Source organism: Theropithecus gelada, chromosome X (genome assembly GCF_003255815.1).
Source record: "Theropithecus gelada isolate Dixy chromosome X, Tgel_1.0, whole genome shotgun sequence".
Lineage (NCBI taxonomy): Eukaryota > Metazoa > Chordata > Mammalia > Primates > Cercopithecidae > Theropithecus > Theropithecus gelada.
This window is the reverse complement of record NC_037689.1, coordinates 31,260,175-31,283,145: the sequence shown is the minus strand read 5'-3', so window position 1 is coordinate 31,283,145 and position 22,971 is coordinate 31,260,175. Positions and strand designations below refer to the sequence as shown.

At 48.7% G+C, this 22,971-nt stretch overlaps 1 protein-coding gene across 4 annotated transcripts in view; it reads right to left on the bottom strand.

The window, feature by feature from the left end:
• TBL1X (transducin beta like 1 X-linked) overlaps positions 1 to 22,971 on the bottom strand; it is a 258,701-nt gene that overhangs the window by 15,950 nt on the left and 219,780 nt on the right. For all 4 annotated transcript variants that reach the window (XM_025371822.1, XM_025371824.1, XM_025371823.1 and 1 more), the window contains 7 exons: positions 19,427 to 19,572; positions 15,336 to 15,582; positions 11,580 to 11,712; positions 11,040 to 11,181; positions 10,068 to 10,131; positions 9,861 to 9,958; positions 5,857 to 5,917 (listed from right to left, as the gene is read on the bottom strand). In XM_025371822.1, coding sequence (XP_025227607.1) covers positions 5,857 to 5,917; positions 9,861 to 9,958; positions 10,068 to 10,131; positions 11,040 to 11,181; positions 11,580 to 11,712; positions 15,336 to 15,582; positions 19,427 to 19,572 — 891 coding nt within the window. The remainder of the gene's footprint in view (positions 1 to 5,856; positions 5,918 to 9,860; positions 9,959 to 10,067; positions 10,132 to 11,039; positions 11,182 to 11,579; positions 11,713 to 15,335; positions 15,583 to 19,426; positions 19,573 to 22,971) is intronic.

Genomic DNA, 22,971 nt, shown 5'->3' with positions numbered 1-22,971 from the left:
AGCAGCAGATCATGTTCCCCGGGCTTCTTCCCACCTCATGCCAGAGAACTGATGAGCAGCAGAAAAGGCCATGCAATGCTGAGACGGGAGGGCACAGGAAGAGGCGGCTTCTCTGGTGATCTCTTCCCTTCCCCTGAAGGTTCTGAGCAACCCCACCCTCTTATTACGGATCATCATGAGGCTTCTTGTGCGGAGAGGACATCCACAACCAGCCCTGTGTCTGGAACCCCGGCTATCAAAGGGAATGACTTAGGGATGTGAAAAGTACTGTGCTCCATTACGTGTGAAATGGAGGGAAGGGCCCTCCCTTCCCAGGGTTCATGCTAATTTAAAGGGGTAAAGTCTTATGGGGCAGGGAGCTTGGGGTTTTTCGAGAGCTAGTCGTTCACATCTGACCACCTCTCGTAACCCTGCGCTTCCCATGCAAGCCCATGGAAATTACTTTAAGCTACTGAGTGGGCTCCATGATGCCCCCAGGAGAGGAGGCAGGGTCAGACTCTACAAGTCTGCCCAGCCAAGAACTCTCACTGGTTTTCCTAGATACTATGGTCCATTCTGTTATTTGCCAAGTGACGTTCTCCAAGGTAGCTGCAGACACTGAATCAGCCAATAATGAAGCACTGCTTCTAGGGGAAAGAGACGGTTAGCTTCTGCCAGGCTCTGGCCACCATGTCCTTACTGATCGACCAATACAGAAACTCATAGGTGTTTTCTGTTTTTTTCTTGGAGATGAAGTCTTGCTGTTGCTCAGGCTGGAGTGCAGTGGCACAATCACAGCTCACTGCAGCCTCAAACTCCTGGGCTCAAGCAGTCCTCCTGCCTTAGCCTCTTGAGTAGCTGGGACTATACATGTGTGCCACCACACCCAGTTAATTTCTTTTTTTTTTTTTTTTGAGACAGGATCTCGCTCTTGTCACCCAAGCTGGAGTGCAGTGGCACAGTCTTGGCTCATTGTACCCTCAATCTCCTGGGATCAGGTGATTCTCCCACCTCAGCCTCCCTAGTAGCTGGGACGACAGATGCACGCCACCACTGAAAAATGCCCGGCTCATTTTTCAAAGATGTTTTTGGCAGAGATGGGGTTTTGGTGTGTTGCCCTGGCTGGTCTCAAAATCCTGGGCTCAAGTGATTCTCCCACCTTGGCCTCCCAAAGTGCTGGGATTACAGGAATGAGCCAACACACCCAGCCACGTGTGTTTCTTACAGCCAGGCAGCGCTGAACTGAGAAGAATCCAGCTTTCTCTGAATGCTAACCATCGATTGCCCCTGCCCTTCCTTGGTCTTTAAATAAGAGGCGCAACCTTCCATGTGTTTATCCTCCGTAAGCACAGGGACCCCACTCGCTTCCCCCTCCAGCTCACCCCCAGGCGGAAGGTGTGGGTGGGAGGACGCAGGTGTCAGCAGTGGTCTTTTCCACATCTGAGAGCATCTCTCTTTTGTTCCATCCCCAGCAGCGTGTTTCGTGACAGCCCCACGGTTCTTGACGCATTTTCTTGGTTCTCGTTTACAACATCACCTGAGCTAAACAGCAAACTTCTGGTCCAGCCTCTGCATTTGGGCGTGTGATTAATATACCTGGAAATGGGACAATCTGGCGAGCGGTCCAGGAGACGGCGACCAGCATCTGATGACTCCTCCATCTAAAGCAAGCTGGTTCAATCCGCGGCCCACGATGGCTTTGAATGTGGCCCAACACAAATTTGTAAACTCTCTTAAAACATTAAGAGGTTTTTTTTTTAAGCTCATCAGCTATTGTTAGTGTTAGTGCATTTTATGTGTGGCCCAAGACAATTCTTCTTTCCATGTGGCCCAGGGAAGCCAAAAGATTGGACATTCGTGATCTAAAGAGAGGCCCCCCCCGCCACCATGCTCAGGTGGTTAGCCCTACTCTGAGTCAGCTCCTGCAGCCACGATGCTTGGAACCACGTGGGTGAATGGCTGGTAACAGGGCTGAACTATGCTGGGGGGCTCTGTGCCCTCCCTCCCATGCATAGGCCAGTTTGGTTTAATAGCCTTCATTCTTCTGGGTCCAGCCACACATCTTCCTTTTGAAATATGTAGAGATTTACAGGAAGCTGCAAAGGTAACACAGAGAGGTCCTGTGTCTCCTTCACCCAGGTTCTCCTGAGGGTTACATTTTGCATAGCTGTAGCGTTGTATCGACGCTGGCAAGTTGACACTGGTGCAATTTGCCTGTAGAGTGCTGTCATTTTATCACGTGGGTAGATGTGTATCGCTGCAATTGAGACCAGAACTGTTTCGTGGCCACTAAGATCTCCCTCAGCTACTGTATCGGCACACGACCGCTTCTCACATGCTTCCTAAACTCCCACACCGCTGGTGGGTCCCAGGTTTCTATCATTTCATCATCATGAGAATGTTACATAAATGAAAGCACACAGCATGCAACCTTTTGAGACTGGCTTTTGTCACTCAGCAAAATGCCCTTGAGATCTCTCCTGGCTGTGGTGCATCAATAGTTCATTCCTTTCCGCCGCTGAGTTTCACTTCACCATGAGGCTTTGAGCTAAGGCTTCCTGTTGACGGTGACTGAGGGTGCCCCCATGAGGTATCAGTGGGGAAAAGCTAGTGGGGCAAAGCAATGTCTCCTATTGCCCCATTAAACCCCAAACCTGCCAGAGCCACAGAAAGGCGCTCCTCACAGCTCTTCCCAGCTGCGTTTCACCTGGAAGAGCAAGCTGCTTTCTCTTCATGTTGAACGTTCCCTAACACACTGATTGACACGAAAAAGAGAGCAAGTAACGCCTAGATACATGTGACCTGCCGACGGGAATTGGGTCTACCTCATGGCCAGCCAGATTACGGTGAGAAGCTCACGCAATTCAGAATAACGCGGTTTGTGGTCTTCCCGGGTCAGCTGGGTAGAAAACCCTTCCATAGGGCCCTGGGACACTTTGGGAAAGATTATTTTCTGCTGAAATACTTTACAGATGAATTCTTAAGATACAAGTGTTAGAGGAACCTTACTGATGTTTACCTCGGGCATATTTTTCTCTGAAAAACAAGCCAGAGACATCCCCGCCTCACCCCCCGGGTCTGCATGTCTGGTATTCCAGGGCTGTGACCCTGTCACGACATCCTTCCTGCCTACAAAGGTAGGTTTTGGCACATAAGCCAAACGTGACGAACTCCATTGGGAAGGGCATTCTCACTAGCCACCTGCTTTATTTGCAGCCTAGAGCACAGAGTAGCAAGTGTCTGGCATGGAGATGACACACAGATCACAGGCTGTAGGTGGGGTTGCCAGGGGCCGGGGGAAAGATGGAACGGGCACAGGGTTTCCCTTTGGGGTGAAGAACGCTTTCTGGAGGACCTAGTGCACATACTACCTGCATTGGGAGCCTTTTGTCTCTAATATGCCCATCGCCTTCATCAACAGTGTTCAATTAAAGCAACACCAGTAACAAATTGCACCAGCAGCCCTGAGAGGTGTGTTTGCTGTGGGTCCCAAGCTGTGCAGGAGTGGCTCTCCCTCTCCAGGGCAGCAGAGCAGAAACGGTGTCCTCCCTGAGTCTCCCTCACTCTCTGAGCTGCCTGTGTGTGGAGTCCCTGCTGAAGTGCTGCATGGAATATAACAGACGTGGGTGCCTATGCATCTGACACAATTGTGCCTCAACAGGACCTTTGGTTCATGCTCTTGTTTCTTGCAGGGCCCATGTCCCCTGCCTGGAGCCCTCCCCAGGCACCAATGAGCTGTTCTGTCTCGGACGGTCGTTGGGGTTAGCCCTCCCATTCACAACATCATTTAAGCACCCCAAGCTGCCTGAGAAGACAGACACTCAGATCTCCTCCCGGACAATGCCCCAGCGACAGCTGATAGAACAGTCAACTTTCGCCCCACGTATTTAGGGATTCCTTCAAGACGGATCAGACATTTGCCCTTAAGGGAAGTGGCACGTACCCACTTCTGTCCATTTTAAGCCAGTCTAAAGTCTTCCAATAGTCTATTAGCTCTGCGGGTGGCCATCTGTCTTTGTTTTAAGAGGCCATGTCTAACACCAGGACTGAGTTACACAGAGGAGGGAGTTGGGAAAGAAAATGAAGAATCATTTTGGGAGACCGAGGCGGGCAGATCACTTGAGGTCAAGAGTTTGAGACCAGCCTGGCCAACATGGCGAAACCCTGTCTCTACTAAAAATGCAAAAATTAGCTGGGCGTGGTGGCGCATGCCTATAATCCCAGCTACTCAGGAGGCTGAGGCAGGAGAATTGCTTGAGCATGGGAGGCAGAGGCTGCAATGAGCTGAGAGCGCACCACTGCATTTCAACCTGGGTGACAGGTAAAACTCTGTCTCAAAACAAAAAACAAAAAACAAAAAACAAAAACCCACGAAGAATCAGGTGGGAATCTGGAAAATTGGAATCTCTACACACCCCTGGGCTGCCGCATGTGGCCTGGCCCGGCTCCAGTGCACAAAGGGATGTAGCTGTGTCCAGAGCAGCGGCCACACATCGGCGTAGGAAGGCGCTAACACCACAGGCCCGAGGCTGCTCTCCCTACAGAGGCTTGCTTGCGAGGCCGGCCCTTGGCTAGCAACTGAGAATTTAGATTTCTAGAGAGTTCCCACCCTTCCCTAACAGACGCAAGTGGCTCACTCTGCTAACACTTGTTTGTGCAAACAGTGTGTTTATGCTGCACACCTGCTTTCCTTCTGGGGCGTCTGCAGTTTTGGCTTGTAGTAGGCACTGGGTGCTTACACTGCCAACCCCCAATAAAAACTCTGGACACTGAGACTCTATGGGGCTTCTCTGGTATGCACCTCACAGGCATAGTTACAACTTGCTCCTGGAAGAATTCAGTGTGGCCTGTGACAGTCCACTGGGAGAGGAGCCTTCGAAGCTCTGGATTTGGCTATGTGCACCGTTTCCCTTTGCCAATGTTGCACTAAATTCTTGTGCTGTTAGAAATCTTAGCTGTGAGTATGTTGAGTCCTGGGGGTCCTCGCAGCAAACCACCAATCCTGGGAGTGGTTTCGGGGAGCCCCCAAAACAGCATCCCTTTAGAACAGCAAGAGAAAGGAGCCTGCCCTGCTTCTGTGGCTGGCTCACTGCTGGGTTTCAGAGCTCTGAGCAGGTGGGTGCCGAGGACACCTCTATCTTGCAAACCTTAAGAGTAATCAATGCTTGCCACAAAATGGGTCTCCTTCTGACCAGTGAGGCCCCCTGGGCTCCATACTCTGTGCATTCAGTTACTTTAAGGGGCATTTCAGGATCTCATTCTGTCACCTAGGCTGGAATGCAGTGGTGCAATCACAGCTCACTGCAACCTTGATTTCCTGGCTCAAGCAATCCTCCTGCCTCAGCCTCCTGGGTAGCTAAAACTAGAGGTGTGTACAACACCTGACTAATGTTTTATATTTTTTGTAGAAACGGGGTCTTGCTTTGTTGCCCAGGCTGGTCTAGAACTCCTGGGCTCAAGTGACCCTCCTGTCTCAGCCTCCTGAAGTGCTGGAATTACAGGCATCAGCCATAGTGCCAAGCCTAACTTTGGATTATTATTAGTTTTTAAGACAGGGTCTCTGGCTCTGTTGCCCAGGATGGAGTGCAGTGGTGCAATCTTGGCTCACCGCAAACTCCATCTCCTGGGCTCAAGCCATCCTCCTAACTCAACCTCCTGAGTAGCTGGGACTATAGGTGTGGACCACCGTGCCTGGCTAATTATTGTATTTTTTGTAGTGACGGGTTTTGCCATGTTGCCCAGGCTGGTCTTGAACTCCTGAGCTCATATAATCCACCTGCTTTGGCTTCCCAAAGTGCTGGGATTACAGGCGTAAGCCATTGGGCTCAACCTGAATTATTATTTTTGAATTACAAACAAACAAACAAAAAAACTCACCCGAATGAAAAGGAAACTGCTGTTTGGCTTCTCCTGTGTGGGCATCCCAAATTATTGTTGTCTGTGCTCCGCAAACAAAGGAAAAAGTTAGTAACTATTCTCGCAGTTTTCTCTGGAAACATTTATCATACAAGAAAAGACAGTGAGCCCTTCTCCTTATAAACCCACACTGTCCAACAGAGATAGAGAGTGAGCCTTACGGGCTAGTTTCAATTTTCTAGGATCCACATTAAGAAGAAAGAAACTGGTAAAATTCGTTAGCAATCTATTATGTTTAACTCCAGTATGCCCCTAAATATTACCATTTCAACATGTAATCAGTATCAAAACCTTGCTGGGATATTTGCCTTCTTTTTCTCGCATACCACATCATTAAAATACAGCATGTTTCAAACTTAGCAATCTGGATGGCCATGCTTGATGAAGCCATCAGCCACATATGCTGGCATCTCCCTTAACTCATTTATGCCTGAGGTTGCAATTTTTTGAATTCTTGCAATCAGACCTTGGCAATGACCCTGAGCAGTAGGATATAAATAACTCCCACATGCTTAGCATTCCGATAATGGAACACTAGGCATAAATGGGCTTAAGGACAGAGCATCCCTAACCAATACTTGCAAGAACTACCAAAATTGGTAGGAATTCCTCCTCATCCCCAAATGCCAAAAAATGTTGAAAAACCTGGAACAAAGCATCTCTAAAGATCTTTGTGGCATTTTTCCAAGTGAAGGGCTGCAGAAACAAGCATTTCTAAAAATGCCTCTGCCCATCCCTCCATGAACCGGGGACACTAGACATGGCAGAGCCATTGGCTCGCACTGGGGCCAGGCACCAATGTATTGGTCTAACAGTAAGTAGAAAGGTGAGTTCTCCCTCGGAAAACAAAGGAAATCATGAATTTTTATTAATTTACTGATGCTAGGAAGATACTTAGAAAACCAGCTCAATGAATAGCATTGGAGTTACATCTTCATCAACTGGAATTTTCAACTTAATTGGAAATTTTACACCTCTCTGTTAGTGACACTCAGTCAAGATTTTGCTTTAAGAAGAAAGAGTTCTATTTTGTGTTGACTGTGGACATTTTCAGAGGAAAGCAAGCAGTGAGTCTCTCTGAAACTTGGTACTCCTGGGTTTTGGATCAGTCCTAGACCAATTAACATTTCTTTGTTGGGGTGTAACTCTTCTTAATTTAGCCACGCAAAAACAAATCTAACACTGCAGAGAATATATAAACTCTTTCACAGTTCTGATACCATTTCACATATGACATCAGCGACTGGGTCTCTTAGTGGATGTTAAATGTACATTGGACAAAAGAAAACAGTTATGCAAACATTTGAAGAATGTGACATACATTTTAGTCACTCTGTGTTGGTCAATACCAGCATCCCCTAAGTTACATTTTCTCCCCGAGTGTTATGTACAAGGACATTATTTTCACTCCTGCTGTGGTTGACTAAGTAATGATAGTGGATCGCACCCAGCCCAAGAGACTAACATAATTCCACATACGCATTTTCACCGATCACATAGTCCATCACCTGGTGGAGTTAAGACTGATAATCAGTGAGAAAAACAATCACGAATGTTAACAGTCTCCAGGTAGGAAGGAGGCCGGCTATTTAACAAACAGAATTTTTTGTTAAATTTAGAATTCTACGGAAGTTAAAGGGCAGTAGTTACCGGTGACCAGGGCCTGAGTTCCCATCCCTCTGCACTCTGCACCAGCTGTGTGTCCCTAGGCAAATTAATAACCCTCTCTGGGCCTCCAGTTCATCCTCTATAGAATGGGAGTGATCCTACTTGTGCCTGTCTCCTATCTTGGCAGTACTGGATGGGTTAACACACGCAGTAGTGAAGTGCTTGATAAAGAAAAATGCTGTCATTTTCATGAGTTATTTTAATAACTCAAGCAGCAATTACTGAGAGCCTACTGAATGCACAGCAAAGTGCTGCATATGCATGTTACTTGAATTAGAACATCTTGGCAAAAATCCGATAGTAGCTACATAAGAACGTTTATGTGTCAACCACAGCAACTCGGCTTTTAAAATATCATAAACCAGGCTACTAAGTCTGAAAGAAAGGTTTCTTGGCTTAAAAGAGAGAGAGCAATTATGAATGAATGATTTGTTGACCTAGTTATACCCTAGTGCAGGACTTCACAAACTTTTTCTGTTAAGGGCCAGGTAGCAGGAATTTCAGGCTTTGAGGGCCATCCGGTCTCCCTTGCAACTGCTCATCTCTGCCACTGTAGCATGAAAGCAACCATGGAGAAGTCTCAACAAAGGGGTGTGGTTGTGTCCCAATACAACTTTATTTAAATTAAAAAATCAGGTGAGGAGCCAGGCTTGGCCTGTGTGACAGTTTGCCAAATGCAATTATTTAATTTAGCAATTTCTCCAAAAGTGGGATGATGTTCAGAGGTCAAGTCTATCATTTTATTTATTTATTTATTTGAGACAAAGTTTTGCTCTTCTTGCCCAGGCTGGAGTGCAATGGCGCGATCTTGGCTCACCGCAACCTCCACATCCCGGGTTCAAATGATTCTCCTGCCTCAGCCTCCTGAGTAGCTGGGATTACAGGCATGCACCACCACACCCGACTAATTTTGTATTTTTAGTAGAGATGGGGTTTCTCCATGTTGGTCAGGCTGGTCTCGAACTCCCGACCTCAGGTGATCTGCCTGCCTTGGCCTCCCAAAGTGCTGGGATTACAGGCATGAGCCACCGCGCCCAGCCAAGTCTATCATTTTATAATAACTTTCAGAACTAGAAAGAATAGAAAGCTCTGACTTAGTCAGGTTGTTTTGTTTTGTTTTGTTTTGTTTGAGACAGAGTCTCACTCTTCTTCCAGATCCAGGCTGGAGTGCAGAGATGCAATCTCGGCTCACTGCAACCTCCTCTGCCTCCCTGGTTCAAGAGATTCTCGAGCCTCAGTCTCCAAGTGTCTGGGATTACAGGTGCCTGGCACCACGCCCGGCTAAGTTTTGCATTTTTAGTAGAGGCTGGGTTTCACCATGTTGGCCAGGCTGGTCTCGAACTTCAAGACTTAGTAAGTTTTCAAGTTATCCTGAAATCATCACAAAATGCAAAGCTTTGTGGAGGCCCGGGCATCCAGTATTCAGGCAATGTTTCCATTTGTTGTAGAAACACAAATTGATGTGAAAACACATCTTTTTTTTTCAATTCTAGATAATATGCTTCTTTTCCAAAGCCATGACTTAGAATTCCTGCTGAGTCTCGGGAACGCACAACTGTTCCACGAAGGCTGTCTGGGGTCATGACTCCAGCCAGCCCTGTCGCTGGACAAGTGAGGGAAGTGAAATGCAGAGAGGCTGAGGTTTCTGGCTGAATCAGACTCAGGCCCGGGATGAAGTCTGCATCTCCTTACTCTTTGCCCTTGGGTTCCCACCCCATCGATGGCTTTTAAATGCACCTGGAGTTAACACCACCGTGTATCCCTGCAGCCCTGCCCAGGTGCAGAGCAAGCCAATTCTAAACTGACTCTGTGGGCCATCCGGAGAGTGTGCCCTTGTAGCCAGGTTGCTTGACTGCTGCTCAGAGAAATCTGCAGTCTATGGTGGGAAGCAGCAGTTTATCAAACGAGGAAAGCCGAAGCCTGAAGCACACACACAGCCTGTGCCACTCGCCCCTCAGTGGGTGAAAGTTCACGCGGGGCACACCCCATACCACATGGCTCCTTCCGGCAACTGACAAATGCAATGTGGAGATTTTCCTCTCTCTACCACTGAACCATGTACCGCAAATAAAGGGAAGCTTTGCACAAGGGTCTGCAGGACAGAATATATTAAGAGATGATGTGTTACAAATGAACAGAAAGATCAAAACCACAAAAACAAAGCCTAGACAAATCCTTTTCGTTTCTCAAGGGGAAGCACAAAGCCTAAGAGTTCCAAGAAACCATGATGGTATTTTGAGATTAAAAATATAAAACCACCTGTGGATCAAAGGGATATATTTTAAGCTAATACTCACTTTGTCTACACCAGCACTCAAAATGTAATTCCCCTTTCTGTTCCATTTCAAGGCAAAGATGGGGCCTTTATGTTGGCCTAAGGTGCTGGCCAGGTTACCTGTTAGTAAAAACAAACATGTTGACTTCAATGTCACGGTCTGTTCACTCAAGGGTTAAGTCTGGCAACTCCTCTTACCCGACCTCAGCACGAGGGACACAGAACTCACCATCTTCCGTCCATATTCTTGCAAAACCGTCATATGAACCTGTAGCCAAGAGTGTTCCATTGGTCTGAGGGCCAGAAAGAGACGGAAACACACAAAAACAACTTAGGAGTGGCAGCACCAAACAGCTCCAAGAGCCTCTCCCAGGATCCCGCTACACTGGAACCATTTGCCACTGCGTGTTCTTTAATGACAGAATTGAAAACACCATGCTGAAAGTTATCGTGAAACCTTGCAGAAAATAAAAAGCAGCCAAACTGTGTGCATCCCATGTGTCAATGCACAGGATACCTGGTGCTGAAATCCCAAGGTGGAGAGTCACCTTTCCTGGGCTGCACGTCGTATCTCTCCAGGAGAACTACCTCGGGGCTCCCGGCCTACCTTCCCACCATGAGGCCACAGGCTCATTTTGCTATGGCATGCTCACATGCAAAGATACGGCTACCGAACACACAGCTCGCTGCCTGCCAAATGCAGCCTTGTTAATACCTCTTAGAAGCCAAGACTGGCCGGGGGCAGTGGCTCACGCCTGCAATCCCAGCACTTTGGGAGGCTGAGGCAGGAGGATCACATTGGGTCAGGAGTACGAGAGCAGCCTGGCTGACATGGTGAAACCCCATCTCCACTAAAAATACAAAAATTAGCCAGGTGTGGTGGCGCGAGCCTGTTAACCCCAGCTATTTGGGAAGCTGAGGACAAGAGAATCGCTTGAACCCAGGAGGCAGAAGTTGCAGTGAGCTGAGATCACACCACTGCATTCCAGTCTGGGCAACAGAGCAAGACTCTGTCTCAAAAAAAGAAAACCCACACAAAAAAAGAAGCCAAGAGCACCTCTCTGGCAGCCCATTAGAGTGGGGCTGAGCACACGGGACCACCTGCCTCCTATGTCTGCATGAGCTCCATGGCTGCAGTCCTCCCCTGGTGGCTGGCTGATTTTACCAATTTCAAAGTGCCCAGGGGGTGGAAGACGCTTACATTCCAGTCCAGTGAGGTGACATCTTTGTTACTTGGGACATCGTGGCCCCCTTCTCGTATACAGTGCCTCAACACGAGCTGGGTGGAGCCCCCGTTGCTATTCTCATTCAGGTTCCATATCCTTGCAGTTGAGTCTCCGGATCTGCAGAATAAAAACACAGGAGCCTCTGGCGTTTGGTTCAAATGGGATACGAAGCTCTCCACAGCTTACTCTCTGGCCAGATGGCATTTTTGGCACGTGCTCTTCTGTCTTTTTCATACCTCTGGATCCCTGTTTCCCTCCTTGCCATCTTTGCATTTGGTAATTTTAAATGCTGTTGTGTTCCTCATCACCACATGAAGAAAATGACTTGGAACGATGGCTTCTCCACAATATGAGACATGTAGAGAAATGGATCATAGAGCCACCCATTCCTCGGTCTGCCCACACTGGGGTAAGAAGGGGAGTGTGTGTTCCTTAAGGCAGAACTCCAGAGAAGGGCAAGAGCCCGCATCTCCTATCTCCCCAACTTTGGAGCGCCCCCATCCTGACATCCTTACCCGGAAGCTAGCAAATCACTGACAGGATTCCAGGCACAAATGAACACCTCGGACTCATGGCCCCGAAGGACTGTGGCTTTGCTGGATGGAATCTCAACCTCTCCATCTATTTCCATTGGCTTCGCGTGATTATCTGTTACAGGAAACACAAAGAGACAAATGGCTTACCAATACAAGAGAAACACACTTAAAGGGCGCTTTTGTTTCCAGAAATATTTCTTTTTATGTACTAAGTAATACTACCTCTGATGATCCCTTTTCTTTTCTTTCTTTTTTTTGAGATGGAATCTTGCTCTGTTGCCCAGGCTGGAGTGCAGTGGCGCAATCTCGGCTCACTGCAACCTCCACCTCCCAGGTTCAAGCAATTCTCATGCCTCAGCCTCTCAAGCAGCTGGGATTACAGGCACCCGCCACCACACCTGGCTAATTTTTGTATTTTTAGTAGAGGCGGGGTTTCACCATGTTGCCAGGGTTGGTCTCAAACTCCTGGCCTCAAGTGATCCACCTACCCGAGTCTCCCAAAATGCTGGATTACAGGTGTGAGCCACCGCGCCCGGCCTACCTCTGATGATTCTAACGAAATCGTGGTTTTAGTGCAATTTAGTAAATATTTTAGGTTTCTTTATATTTTGACAGTCTCTAAATTTCATTGAGGAATAAAAACAATTTGCTAAGTGCAGGGGCTCACACCCAAAATCCCAGTGCCTCAGGAGGCTGAGGAGGGAGGATTGCTTGAGACCAGGAGTTCAACAGCAGCCTGGGCAACATAGCAAGACCCCATCTCTATTGAAAAAACAAAAAAACAAAAAAAAAATTAGCCAGGCATGGTGGTACACACCTGTAGTCCCAGCTACTCAGGAGGCTGAGGTGGGAGTATCCCTTGAGCCCATAAGGTTGAGGCTGTGTGAGCTATGATTGTGCCACTGCACACCAGCCTGGGTGATAGTTACTCTTTATAACTGGGGCCAGCTAACTACAGCCCATGATCCAAACCTAGTCCCTGGCTGCTTCTGCATAAATAAAGTGTGACTGGCACACAGCCGCTCCACATGTTTTCAAATTGCCTATGGCTACTGTTATGGGCCAAACTATGTCCCCCTAAAATTCATATCTTGAAGCTCCAATTTCCAGGACCTCAGAATGTGGCTGTATTTGGAGATAGGGCTTTCGAAAAGGTGAGCAGGGTAAAAGGAGGTCACACGGGTGGGCCCTAACCCAATGGGACTGGTGTCCTTATGAGAAGAGGAGATCAGGACACAGACACAACCAGGGGAACGAGCAGGTGAAGACATGGAGAGAAGACAGTCTCTACACGCCAAGAGAGGCCTTGCGAAGTAACCAGCCCTGCCCACACCTTGATCTCAGTCCTCCAGCCTCCAGAACTGTGAGAGCAAATTCTTAAGCTGCCTGGTGTGTGGCCTTTTGTTATGGCAGCCTGAGCGGACTCTCACAGCGGCTTTTGCACTATGACAGACTTCAGCAGCCGTGACACAGACTGCACGACCCTCAAAGCCTGGAACATTTACTCTCTGTCCCTGTAAAGAAAGTTTGCTAGCCCCTGGTTTATACTCCCGAGAAAGCAGCAATATAGCCTGATCATCAAACAATTAGCTATGGTTAACAATTTCACAATACGGAGAAACAGTGAGGAATTGAGCATGCTTCGTCACATGTCTTTCATAAAGGTGCTTTGGTAGAAAACCTGGGAAACAGAAGCAATGTGATCTTAGGTTACCTGTCACTAAGTAAGGAGTGCTGTTTATGTAAAAAATAAAATGCCTGGTGGTCCTGCTTGGCTCGAGAAGCCTGATACAAAAGATTCAAACAACAATGGGACTCTTCAATGTTGGTGTTTCTTCCATGCTCTTAAAGTGCCATCTGGCTGGAGGAGAGGAGAAACATCTTTCTGTGTGTGGCAGATCCACTGTCCCTGGCAATGGCAAGAGGGAAGCTGGCAACTTAGCCAGCCACGCAGTGGCTGGGGGCCTGGTAACTCCAGGCAGGCATGGCAGCCAGTATTTTCACTCTTATCAAAATGCGGCTTTCCAACGCTCCTGTCTCCACAGATTGGGCTGTGGGTCAGGCACGAGATGTGGGGTATGAGAACGGGGTTGGGGTGGCTATTCCAAAATTTCAACCAGGGTGAACTGGTCACATGCACAGAGGAGGGGGGCCAGACTCTTCTTTTCCTGCCCCACAATTGTGGGACCTTATCAATAAAAGGCTGGTGACAGGTTTTTTTCCTTTTACCTGAGGCAGGTGGCCTTTCGGTCGCCCTATTGCACTAGAAACGTTATTAACAATCTGTGAACCTTCCATTAAATGCTGGATCTGATTCTCCAGGGAATTTGTTAGCTGGTGCCTGTGGATGGTAACTTGTCACAGGGCTTGGCTTGGCTTGGGCTGCAGCCTCATCAGAGGCATCCGGCTGGCTCTCTACACACCAGGAAGTTGTGGAGCCAAGACATACCAGGTTTAAGACACCAGCATCATAGTCAGCTCGATTTCAAATAAGGAGGAACACACACACATACACTACACCATGCACAGGCACGTACGCACGCACACACATGCACACACGCATGCACACACACGCACATGCACATACACTACACCATGCACAGGTACAGGTGCATGCACACACACGCATACACACAAATGCGCGCGCACACACGCACACGCACGCATGCACACACACATGCACACATGTGCACACGCATGCGTGCACACACGCACAGGCATATACACATGCAGATATACACATGTACAACATACATATGCACACACGCATACCCGCGCATGCGAGTACACGCACACACACGGTGCGCCATGCACGGTGCATATGCTTGCTCTGAACTTGCGCCCTGAAGTGGCGTCCCTACGGGTGTATAGAGCAGTAGGTCTAAGTGGAGCAAATTTTCTGGGTAGAAATTTGGGTGCTCTGTCTGACTTGCCACATACTCATGGGCAATCACCTAACAGGGACTGACGTCCTGGGGTTTTGCAAAGACCAAATAAGCTAGCCAGGCGCGGTGGCTCAAGCCTGTAATCCCAGCACTTTGGGAGGCCGAGACGGGCGGATCACAAGGTCAGGAGATCGAGACCATCCTGGCTAACACGGTGAAACCCCGTCTCTACTAAAAAAACACAAAAAAACTAGCTGGGTGAGGTGGCAGGCACCTGTAGTCCCAGCTATTCGGGAGGCTGAGGCAGGAGAATGGCGTAAACCCAGGAGGCGGAGCTTGCAGTGAGCCAAGATCCGGCCACTCACTCCAGCCTGGGCGACAGAGCGAGACTCCATCTCAAAAAAAAAAAAAAAAAAAAAAAGACCGAATAAGCCTATGTCTAGTGTCTGGGGCCCAGTGCCCTTGGCAGGAACCGCAAGCTCAATAATTATACCATAATTTGGCCAAAACCCCTCAGCATGGAAAGTTGGAGGCTGAGACTAAAGATGTCCATGAATGAAACACTGTTGTTTATCATGGGCAATAAACATGTGTTACACAAGAGTTCTCGGATCAGCAACGCAGCACCATTTCCTAAAGTTGAAGATGATGGTAAAGAAGGTCAGGTCCAAGGGCTGTGATGGAAAAAATGGAATGGGAAGTTCTTCTGGTCAGATCGTAAGCAAACACTAGAGAGCAGCTTCTGAGACATTTATAGCAGGCAGGATTTTAAGAAGGCATTCGGATTTGCCCAAGAAGAAAACAATGAACCCAGAGAGGCCCACGGAACTCCCAGAGCCCCTGCACTCACTGACTGAATGTGCTCTGTTCTCTTCCCCATTCACCGTGGCCTCTCTGTTCTTCGATGGATTTTGCTGGGAAACGCTGGCTGAGGTCGTGGCGGCAGCAGCGGCTGCCGCCGAGGCCGCCGCTGCCGCCGCTTGCTGCTGAGCGAGCTTCTCTCGGAATGCCTGCTGCCGCGTCTGCACCACATCAGGCATCACAGCATCTATCAGTGACAGGGACTCTATGGGGCGGCCGTCGAACACTGTGCCATCCTGGGGAAGCAAGCCAAGATACAGCTGTCAGCTCACGTGGGTGAGGGCTCTGGGAAAGCGCTCTGCTCTCTGGGCAGGAGAAGCGCAGGGAAGTGGGGCATAAACAGCTGGCTCCCAGCAACCAGGGCGCCACGGGGGAAGCAGCATGGACCTGGAGCCTGGAAGCCTGGGGTGAAGGGATCCCATGGTGGGCAGGGGGGCAGGGAAGGGGACATGACAAACTGTTGGTAAGAACTAAGTGTGACAGTTGTTCTGAGTGTCAAACCCAATTGGGACACTGAGGACAAAAAGGCCATTTATTCTTGACAAAAAGTGCTATCCCTGATGGCATGATTCTCAATGTGGGGGGAGGGAGTGGTGACTGTGACTCCTTGCGGGGCATTAGGCAACATCTGGAGACTTTTTTGGCTGTTACAACTAAGGGAGGAGAAGTGCTCCTGGCATCTGGTGGGTGGAACCCAGGGATGCTGCTCAACATCCAACAGTGCCCGGGATGGCCCCACCACAGAGAAACATGCAGCCCCAAATACTGAGTGCCGCGGTGGAGAAGCCCTGCCCAGGTGCTATCGCGAGTGTGCAAAATCTCTGCAGATGACCATCCATTATATGGCAGGATGACGCTTCAGAAGCAGGGCCCAAATGAGATGCCCACAGCATTTAGGCCTGGATTCTGGGTCCCTCTGTCCATGGGATTTAATAAAATAAGCACTTGCTGCAACCTGAAATGACTCCTTGGGTTCAGAGTTAGACTAACTAGAGCCGGGACACAATTGACATCATTTTGTTTTGATTCACGTTTTTTTGACCATCCTTTGATTCTCTGATTTCCATTTACCACGAAAAACTTTCCATACACGTTTACAAATACAGCAGGAGGTTCTTTCCTTGTGAAGCATGCCAAATATTCAAATCAGGTGAACCTCAATACACCTTGGGGTTGTATCTGGATGTGCAAACACATGTTTATATGCTCTGAACCTGAATTACTTCAGAAATGAGGATGAACTGAAAGGCTCCGGTTTCAGCTGAAGAATAACTAAATGAAACATCACTCCAGATGATTTCTGATTACAAGACAATATTCAAAATAAAAAAACCAATACAACCTATGTAAAGAACTAGCTGCATCACCACCTCAGGCACTCTTGGCCCTTGATTCTGGCCATGGGGTGGGCAATGGTGACCGATGGGTCCAGATGCTCCCACACCCCCTTCCTCCTTCATATGTTCACACCCAAACGAACAAGCACATGACAAAACATAGTAACTGTCCAAGGTAGTAACAACATGTCCTCATTTAAACTCCGCGGGCACACTGTCTCTTTTTTCCCTTGGAGACAGAGTCTCGCTCTGTCATTCAGGCTGAAGTGCAGGGGCACAGTCATGGCTCACTGCAGCCTCAAACTCCTGGATCAAACTGATCTTCCTGCCTTAGCCTCCTGAGTAGCTGGGATTACAAGCATGTGCCACTGCACCTGGCTAATTTTTTTTTTTTTTTTTTTTTTTTTGTAGAGATAGGGTCTCATTATATTGGCCAGGCAGGTCTAGAACTTCTGGCGTCAGGCAACCCTCCCGCCTTGGCCTCCCAAAGTGCTGGGATTACAGATGTGAGCTACCGCCCCTGGCGTGTCTCACTTTTTAATGATTAGAAACCATTGTGATGAATGCGACGGTTTTTCATTAGCCCCTAGAGTGCTAGAATCTGGAGTACCAAGGAAAGGAAACGAAGGCTTCTCAACAGATCAGAGGTAGAAGGCAATGAGCACAGAAAAACAGAGTCACAGCCGTCTTGAGATCCGAGGGCTGGCTGGACCTTGGGGACAAGTCCTCTTAGACACACACGTGTGTGTGTGTTTTGCAGTGAAGACACTAGACAGGGCCAGAAGGAGTCAGCGGAAGATCCCGGGTACCCAGTGTGAAGGGGTTTGCCAGGGAAAAAGGAGCACAAGAGAGGAAGAAACACCGGAATTTCTAAAGCCACAGCTTTGCGAAAAATGGCAGGCAAAAGTGCAAGAAAGAAAACAGGGACTGTGTACAGTGGCTCCCGCCTGTACTCCCAGCACTTTGGGAGGCCAAGGCGGGAGGATCGCTTGAGCCCAGGAGTTCAAGACCAGCAAGACATCATCTCTACAAAAAATAAAATTATCTGGATGTGGTGGTGTGTGCCTGTAAGTCCCAGCTGCTCAGGAGGCTAAGGCAGGAGGATCTTTTGAGCCAGGAGGTTGAGGCTGCAGTGAGCTACAACCGGACCACTGTACTGCCACCTGGGTGACAGAGAGAGACCCTGTCTCAAAAAAAAAAAAAAAAAAAAAGGAAAAGAAAAAGAAAACAGGATATATTACTTTGTGATTTTCTAAAAGAGTTATTTAAAAGGTAAAGAGAAACCAGTGTAACCTGCTGTGAAGGAGAAGGGTTTGTAAGGGCAAGACCAGTTCCCAGAAAGATGGGACAAAGAGAATCCTGGAAGAACGTGACTGCCAGGTGGGATGGATCACTGTACATTATGGAAAATTCAGTAGAATCACGCGCCTGGGTCAGAGTAGGAGAAAGGGGGCAGAGGGAGGAAGCTGCAGGGGATTGAGAAATCAGGAACCGGGACTGTCTGTGGTCCCAGTGCTTTGGGAGGCTGAGGCAGGAGGATCACTTGAGCCCAGGAGGTTGAGGCTGCGGTAAGCCATGATTGATTGTGCCACTGCACCCTAGCCTGGGCAACACTGTGAGACTCGGTCTCTAAAAATAAAATAGGGACTCAGGTGAAGGTGGCAAGAAAGTTTGTGGATCCCATTATTCCCCAGAAGTCATGAGGATCTTCACTGTAGAATCATGAGACCAGAAGAGGAGGGGACAAGAGAGGGTGAGGTGTGTGGTTTAAAACCAAAACTGGTATAAAATTGGCACAACTGCTCACTGTGGACTAATCTAAAAAGTGGGAGGGGTTCCAAGCCAAGTGCACAATTTTAATGTGCGTTTATTTTTCCATCCTCCTACCCCATCTGCTCTACAACGAGCCCAGTAATGAAAGCATCCCCTGAGATCCTCGTTAACACAAGAGCCATCACCTCTCTGCCCTGACGCAGCCTCTGGTGATGCCCTCTGTTGGGTTCCACTGAAAGACAGATTCCACCTGACCATGTGTGGGGCCCCTCTTTAACCAACCTGCTCCAGGAAATCAAGAAGAGAGAGCAAGTCTGTGTCAGTGCAAGGCAAACGTCCACTCCGAAGCCCAGAGCAGCTGAAGATGTGCGGCATCTTTTTCGGATGTGGCAGTGTAAGTGTTTACATCAGTTAACAGCCAGTGATTCTACATTTAAGTCAAAAACACGGAGCCATGTGGGAGGGGCACTGGAAGCTTGCTGCTGTGTATCCACACAACCGGTATGAACACAAGGTGGGAAAAAACCCAACTTCCTTTCTTCTTCTTATCTCTAAAATTAATTTTAGAGATAGAGTCTCACTGTGTTGCCCAGGCTGGAGTGTACTGGCGCAATTATGGCTCACTGCAGCCTCAACCTCTCAGGCTTGAGTGATCTGATCCTCTCACCTCAGCCTCCCGAGAGCTGGGGCTACAGGTGCATACAATCACACCGGGCTAATTTTTAAATTTTTTTTTTGTAGAAATGCTGTTTCACCATGTTGTCCAGGCTGGTCTCAAACTCCTGGGATCAAGCAGACTTCCTGCCTCGGCCTCCCAAAGTCCTGGGATTACAGGAATGAGCCACTGCACCCTGCCGCGGAATTAATCCCAAATGCCTGAGGGAAATGCATGTTAGCTTCCAATGTGTTCGAAGCTCTTGTAGCTTCCCAGGGCTCTGCTGTTTGGGGGCCGGGCCCAGCAGCTACGTACCTCGTTGATACTGATCTCGGCCTCTACATACTGCAGGCCCTTCTGGAGAATGGAGATGAGGGCGGCCGGTGGCACCAGCGTCCCATTGATGTTGGACTGGCTGATGTGGCTCTCAATCCCAAATGTGAAAGCCGAGTGGGAAAAACCTGCAGCAAGAGGGGAAAGCCGAGGTTGAGTGAGACCCGAATTGAAGGAGGGAGGAGGTGCAGCCATTGAGATCTGAAGGTGGCCCGCGGACTTCAAACACACTTAATTTGCAGGGACACACACGGCTGTAGAATGCCCAGGAATGCTTCTGATTCAGGTTCAGTAAGGTGGGAAAGGGCAGGGAGAGAGGGAGGGACTTCAGACCCAGGAAGACCAGGATTGGTATGTGATGAAACAAGGACCTCTAATGGTAAAACCGTTTCAGTGTTATTAAGAACAAAGCAGAACAGACAATAGTTTGCCCTGCATGCCCCAGTTGGACATTTCTGTTACTGAAATTCGGCTCCAGGTTCCCCCCAAACTCCGTGGTTCATAAGACTCTGCAGAAGTTCACACTGAAGCCTCTCTGTGTCACCCCCTGAAAGCACACAGGGTACCTTTCTTCAGCCCAAGATGAGGGAAGAGCAAACGCTGACCCTGAGTGCTCCCGGCACGCGGGGCAAGTGTACCACAACCCAACAACTGAAGACGGAGAAGAGGCCGTTCTGGACTGACTGGTGTGGCACCGAGTCATTTTCTCAAAACACTGGGAATTTTCTCTTTGCTAATAGATGCTGGCTCTTTTCCTCTCCTCCCCCAGTGCATCTCTTTCATTGCCGCTCTAGGAAGCTGCTGATCAATGATGCTTGGCAATTTAAAGGTGTTTTCAGATCAGCTTTGGATGAAGGCTCTTGAATGAAGCTGTTGGGAAGGGGGTCAGGACTGAATACACAGAAAGCCACGTCTTGCTCTTGCGGATGACGCCTGCTTCAAGGAAAGAAGGCAATGACGGTGGGCGTCTATGTGGAGGTCTGGGGATGATGAGGAAGCTGTGACAGCCCTTCATCAAGGAGAGAGAGGGAGGTAGCATCCTACTGCCAGCAAGCCTAGGCTGCTGCAGGGAGCTTCCTAAAACAGGCAACCCCGCCCGGCAGGGCTGGGTCACTTTGATTGGCGCAGAGGCGGCCTGGGGGTGCACAGGAGCTTGAAATCCTTGGGAGGTGGAGGTCATGGGGGGATCTTGTGTGAGGAACATGAACCCCCAGTGCTCGGCTCCCTGGCAACAGGTGGGGTGGACACCAAGGCATTCCCATGGTGTGGCTTTCAACTCCCACACTGTTTACCTCTTCCATGGATGAGGCAAATGAGCAGCAAGCAGGGAGTTCGGAACGCAGCCACTCTGCCTCGCTGGTTAGGCCACTCTGCAGGCTGAGAATCTGCTTAGCCCAGGAGGCAGGACTGTCAGCCTTGCTGGACAAGTGCTCCTCTTCCGCCGTTTTTCATTCAGCCAATGGGGGGCATTGGCAGCCGGCTTCCCTCTGCTTCCATATCAGTGCCCTTCTGCCTCTCCTTATCCAAATGCAAACTGACCTTGCAATAAACAAATCGCTCACCAGATGGGAATGTTCCTCCAGGAGAGGAGCTCTGCGCTGTGCTCTCCTTGCTGCTTTCAGACACTTCACTTTTCTCTGTCTACTCTCCCACCTCCTCAATCCACCCTCTGTTCTGTCCCCATCGCCAGGTTGTAAAGAATGTATCAAATGTGTAGTTGAGATTTATCTAACAGGTAATAGGGTAGCTGCTATTAATTTTACAATCAATTGCACAGCGCCTTGCATATTTTTTTACAAAACTATAACCGCCTACATTAGGTTGCAAAGGAGCCCTTTCCAGTTTCCCCTACCCCTAAGGGTTCCTCCATCCCTGTATTTTTGGAGGATATAAGCCAAGGCTGTTTACAACAACCTTACCTTTTCCTTTAACTTGTTTTCTCTCTATCCACCTTCCTTTTCCCCTACACACTCCTACCAAAATGAAGCAACCCACCCTTGGATTCACCAACGTCTCTATTCTCCGCCATGCTATATAGAGTTTTACCTGCAAGCTTTTATCACTGAGGTCTTTGGCAAAGTGTGGAAGGGAAAAACCCCAGTCAATGGATAAAGCAGGACCTCACTGCATTCTTGGCTTGACGATCCACTACATGGAATCTTCCTTATCTATTCTGGGCCACAGTGATTCCTCTCTCATAGACATCATGACTCTCATGGCTGATGGGGGCCACTCACGTGGCTCCTACTCAATGGCTTTAAGCCTCTCAGCATCATTCTGTCACTGCCCCTTTCCCCTTGATGAATCAGGTCGCTGAGATCTTTTGAGGGTAACTGACAGGCTCCTGTTGCTCAGTTTGTAGGGGTGGGGCTGAGATCTAAGCCTGGGCAGCCAGAAACCACTCTTAGCCACCATGAAACAGTGTCTAGAAACATCTACTGAATACACCAGAATGCAGCATTAGGTGCTGATGACGGCTCCTGACAAGCAAACCTCATGGCTGATGGAGCAATTGTGGAAGGAAAGTCTCACGCTCCTGGGATATTTCACTCATCCACTCTTCCCTCATTCATTCCTGCAAGCAGCACTGGGCCACAGAACTGATACCTGCAGTCACATGCTCTGTGAAACAGAGCCGATTCTCACCACATTACCATCTTCAACCAAACCTGGGCGCTCTGTCCACTACCTCAGTCTTTGTAGCAGCTCTTTGGAGTTGGCACTGTTTTTGTTTCACACATAAGGACAAACATTGGAGACATCAGGTAACCCGCCCAAGGATCATGTGATATGACGCCGAACTAAACTGTGAACTGTAGACTATGTGACTCCGAGATTCTGCTTTTTACTTTACACTCCAAGACCCACCCACAGGCACAGGAACCAAAATTATTGAATTCCCTGCATGGACACAGACTCCATTTCCACCTGGCTGCTCAGCTAGGCCACTGGCAGCTCTGAACAGCAGCCAACTTGGGTGCAGCTCACGCACCTCACAAAGAACGGTGTGCAAAGCTCAGTCTAACCCACGGCGAGAGCGTGCCCTTGATTTCTCTCTCATCTGGGTTTTTAATGTTCAGTACATGATTTGGCTGCATAACTTTCTCTCTCTACATGTTTATGCTCTCCAACATAGATTTCATTTCTAGATCATACGGAGAACAGTATTCACATTCAATTAAGTCTTCTTGGAACAAAGAGATGAACCAGTAAAGATGGACGAAGGGTGTGGCGCCTGAGACTTCTGCAAAGAGTTGAAAGTTGTCTGCTGAAAGGAATATCCTATGCAGATGCACCATGACAAATACGCAGGATAAAGTTCTACAGGGGACTTTGAAGGTCTTTCATCAGCTTGGGTCCTCTTTTGGAAAGGGTAGGTTGTCATGACTGGAAATTAGGCACCTTCATAAAGACCTGGGAGATGTGCATTCCATGCCATGGTTAACAGAAGTCCTCCTATTTGCTGAAATTTTCACTAGCTGCATTTCTTTGAATGGATCTCTACATGGCCTCTAGAGCAATGGTTT